Here is a 4,525-nt window from a genome sequence, read left to right as displayed (position 1 = left end):
GCACTGAAGTGGTACAAAGTCTCCGAATAGTACGTGTAATTATTACATGTTTAGATAATTGGAATAAATAAAAATAACTTTTAAAACTCTTTTAGTAGATGCTGTTAGGTTTTAAAGCGCAGAAGACAGGAACATAGAAGGGAAAGTGACCACATCTGACCTCAACAAACCATGTGGACTGTGTTTATTAGCACAGTGAGGTGCAGCAACCTTGGAGTGGGATGGAGGTTACTGCAAGGGTATTGGGGCTGGTCCCAAATAAATGAATTGATTTATTGGTGCTTGCATTTTAATTTTGAAATTCTGAAAGATCATGATTTTCATATCACCTATGAAGACCTTGAAAAGGAAAACCTTGGAGCTATCACACATGAGACTGACTACAAGAGGGAAAAGGGAATCCCTGAATTAAATGAGCAGTCTCCACCAGCACTTGGGCTGTCCGGATTGCATCTGCTTCGATGGTTCCGTTGAAGCCATGGAGACAGGAAATCTCAGCCTGGGCGCAGATTTCACCCTGGTGGGCCTTTTCCACTATGGCCCCGCGGACACTCTGCTCTTTGCCGTCATTGCCATCCTCTTTGCAGTGGCTGTGATGGGGAACGTCACGCTGGTCCACCTCATCCGCCTGGACCGCAGACTCCACTCCCCCATGTACTTCCTCCTCAGCCAACTCTCCATCATCGACATGATGTACATCTCCACCACCGTGCCCAAGATGGCGGCCAACTTCCTGTCCGGCTCCAGGACCATTTCCTTTCTGGGCTGTGAGAATCCAAACCTTTGTGTTCTTGACCCTGGGTGCGTCTGAAGCCCTCCTGCTGGGCTTCATGTCCTATGACCGCTACATAGCCGTCTGCCGGCCCCTGCACTACCCTGTGCTCATGAGCAGGAAGGCCTGTGGCTGCATGGTCACCTGCGCCTGGAGCAGCAGCTCCATCATCGCCCTGGTGCACACGCTCTATGTGTTTCAGCTTCCGTTCTGCAGATCTGCACACATTAACCACTTTTTCTGTGAGATTCCGTCTCTCCTGCCCCTGGTGTGTGAGGACACGTCCCAGTATGAGCACACTGTCACCATGAGTGGCCTTATCTTTCTCCTGCTGCCCTTCCTGGCCATTCTGGCTTCCTATGCTCGGGTGCTGGTTGTCATATTCCACATGGGCTCTGCGAAGGGGCAGACGAAAGCCTTGTCCACCTGCTCCTCCCACCTGACTGCCGCCGGCCTTTTCTATACAACTGGTCTCTCCACCTACACCCAGCCACACTCCTTGCACTCTCCTGCCCGGGACAAAGTGGTCGCAGTCATCTATTCAATCGTTACCCCTGTACTGAACCCGTTCATCTACAGCCTACGAAACAAGGAGGTCCTGGGGGCTCTGAGGAGACAAATGGGATGATGGGTAACGGTGCAGAAAATATGGTTTTGAGGTGACTCATTGACCAATTTTAAAGCTGATCTGGGTAAGATGTCAAGATGGACCTTCTGGTCAAAAGCCAGAGACCCCAGCTGCTCACCAAGACAGGGTAAATAATGAAGTGACAGCACACAGCACTGTCCTCTCCATGTCCCAGGGCGCTGACACTGCATTGGATCGTTGGTTCTGAGAAAAGAGCAAAATGAAGGGTTTGCCAAGCCTTGGGCCCTGGGCTCTGGTGAGAGAGGTATTTCTGCAGTTCATGAAGACAGCTGTATTTGTGCAGATTTCCCTACAAATGTCGAATATTTTATTGTTCATCTTACGGAAGGCATTATTATTCCCTACGTGTGTGTTTTTGCATTCTAGTCACTTGAAGGAGAATTTTGAAGTGCTGGAAAGGGGACATTTTCGTATGTGCTTTCATGCTTGCATGGCTATTAACAAGTGTATAAGAACTGTGACGCTTATAAAGCTGTCTAATGACATCACACCCATTCCCCTTTATTATTGTTCATCTTACGGAAGGCATTATTATTCCCTACGTGTGTGTTTTTGCACTCTAGTCACTTGAAGGAGAATTTTGAGATGCTGGAAAGGGGACATTTCCGTGTGTGCTTTCATGCTTGCATGTGACGCTTATAAAGCTGTCTAATGACATCACACCCATTCCCCTTTACTGATACCCTTCCCCTCAATTCACTAGCCACTTGTAATAACCATTGTCAATGGATCTGTCAGTCTGCACACTGCCTCAATCCATAAACACCACTATGTAGATCTCCCAACAACAATGCATGCCCATGGTGAAGACTAGAAATTAACATTTTGGAAAACAGACCTAGTCTGATTTTGTTTTAGAAGTCCATAGACTATTTCTGTGTTTTGCCCCCAGTAGATACACAGCAAATACTGAGAGCACTAATATTATTTTATGGAACTTCCCTGAATATGTTTATTTAAAGAATATGAGTATATTAGTTACTTTTCTGTTGCTGTCATAAAACATCATGACCAAGACAACTTAAAGAAGGAAGAATTTATTTGGCGACCATTCTAGAGGGGGAAGAGTCCATCATGTGAGGGACGCGTGGCAGGAGGCAACTGGAGCAGAAAGCTGGTAGCCTGCATCTTCAAACACGTGCAGGAAACAGAGAGAGGAAACCTGGAAGAGGGACCAGGCTATGCACCACCAAAGCCCCCCCCCCCCCGTGCACTTCCTCCAGCAAGGCCACTTATTTAACCTCTAGAAATAGCACTACCATCTGGGGGAGAAAAATGTTCAAATATATAAACCTATGGGGGCAAACATCTCCTGAAAACCACCAAAATGAATCTTTCCCTTAATTTGACATTAATATTCTCAAACAACAAAAAATGTTCAATTTTGAATCAGGAAAAGGAAATGGACAGGAAATATTAGTTACTCTATTATAAAAGTATTTTATTCATTTTTCTTTCACATGTACAAGTGTCTTGCCTGCAAAGCTCACTCATGCTTGCAAAGCCCACAGAAGACAACAGAGGCATTGGATCAAGTTATGGTCAGCTGTTAGCCACCTTGTGGGTGCTGGGAACCGAGCCTGGGTCCTCTGTAAGAGCAGCCCATGCTCTGAACCACTGAGCCGTCTCTCCAGCCCCATAGTTACTCTTCCGTTCACCATTCAGGACATGTCATTTGAGTGAAAATTAAAGTAATAAATGTTAATCTTTGTTTCAATTATTCACTTGCAACATTTTTACCCTCAATATTTAATTGCTTTTTTAATTGAATTTTTGTGAATTTCATACAATATATTTTGGTTGAGGTTTGGGGCTATTTATTAATTTTTGGCACAGGGTTTCCCTGTAGCTCCAGCTGGCCTGGAACTCAATATGTATCTAGGGCTGTTCTTAAACTCACATCCTTCTGCCTCTGACTCCTGAGTGCTGATATTGAAGGTCTGTGCTACCACATCCATCCACAGAGTTTATTTTGACAATATTTAGACCTTCTCTGCCTGATTTTATGAACTCCTTTATATACATATATAATTATTTTTTAAGGCCTCCTGAATCAAACTTGTGTTCCCAAGTGTTCTTTGCTATGAGTCCATCCACTGGAGCCAGTTAACCTACCCAGAGTCACACTCTTAAAGAAGACTGACTCTCCCATTTCTCTGCAGCAATCAGTTGCCAGGAGTTCTGCAGTTGGGGTTGGTGTTTCTGATCCACTTCCCTACTTCTATGTGCAATTGTATTGGCATGAGATCACATGGGACTTCTGCATGCTGCCACCACATGCTGAACCACCATGAGTTCACCAGCTGTCTTGAAAATTTTCTTTGTGGTCCTCTACCATCCATGGCTCCTATATTCTTTCTGCCCCCTCTTCTACAATGATCCCTGAGCCTTGGGAGGCAAGAGGCTTGATATAGGTGTCCTATTCAGGGATAAGCACTCTGCAGTCTCTTATTCTCTGCACATTGGCAAGCTTTGGGTCTCTGTGTTAATCATCATCTGCTGTATGAGGGAGTTTCTCTGGTGAGAGCTGAGAGATATATTAATCTATGAGTATAACAATAAGTCATTAAGAGTTGGCTTGATATTATGGCTATTTAGAGGAATAATATTAGTAGGTTCTCCACTATAACCTGTGACCTATCTAGCCACAGGTTCCTAGTCCTAATATCAGTGTCAGTTATGGGCTCCATCTTCTGAAGTGAACCTCAAATCTAGTCAGAAAGTGATTGGTTATTCTCATAACACTGGTGCCATCATTGTATCAGTAGATGTATCTTGCCAGGCCACTTGTATCTCATAGGATTCACAACTGTGAAAGGTTGATGATCACCCCTCGCTTCCAGGAGCATGCATTAGCATCTTCCAGCATTATGAAAGCTAGTCAGTAGTGAAGAAGCTTTGAAGTCAGTATCAGCCTGACTTCTCCTTGTTTGTTCTACAACTCATGCATGTACTGTCTTCAGCAATAGGCTTTTATTGACAAGTTCTTGTGGGTCATCAAGAGTGGGGACAATGGCCAGTATTATTTGAGGATCTGTGGGACCCCTTGTCAACATCTTCAGATGAGGGAATCCATTCCTAGCATTGGGCTTTTCCTTTGCTAG

General features: G+C 44.7%; 1 protein-coding gene across 1 annotated transcript; it reads left to right on the top strand.

The window, feature by feature from the left end:
• The first annotated feature begins 478 nt into the window (after positions 1 to 478).
• Positions 479 to 1,400, top strand: LOC103729038 (olfactory receptor 2AK2-like). The gene is given in 2 exon segments (XM_008827008.1): positions 479 to 772; positions 774 to 1,400. Coding segments are annotated over 2 exon segments (921 nt in total).
• Positions 1,401 to 4,525: the final 3,125 nt, after the last annotated feature.

The sequence above is a fragment of the Nannospalax galili genome, unplaced genomic scaffold, assembly GCF_000622305.1.
Source record: "Nannospalax galili isolate Female #2095 unplaced genomic scaffold, S.galili_v1.0 scaffold1812, whole genome shotgun sequence".
NCBI classification, from domain to species: domain Eukaryota; kingdom Metazoa; phylum Chordata; class Mammalia; order Rodentia; family Spalacidae; genus Nannospalax; species Nannospalax galili.
Note: the sequence above shows the minus strand (reverse complement) of the source record. Positions and strands in the feature narration are given on the sequence as shown.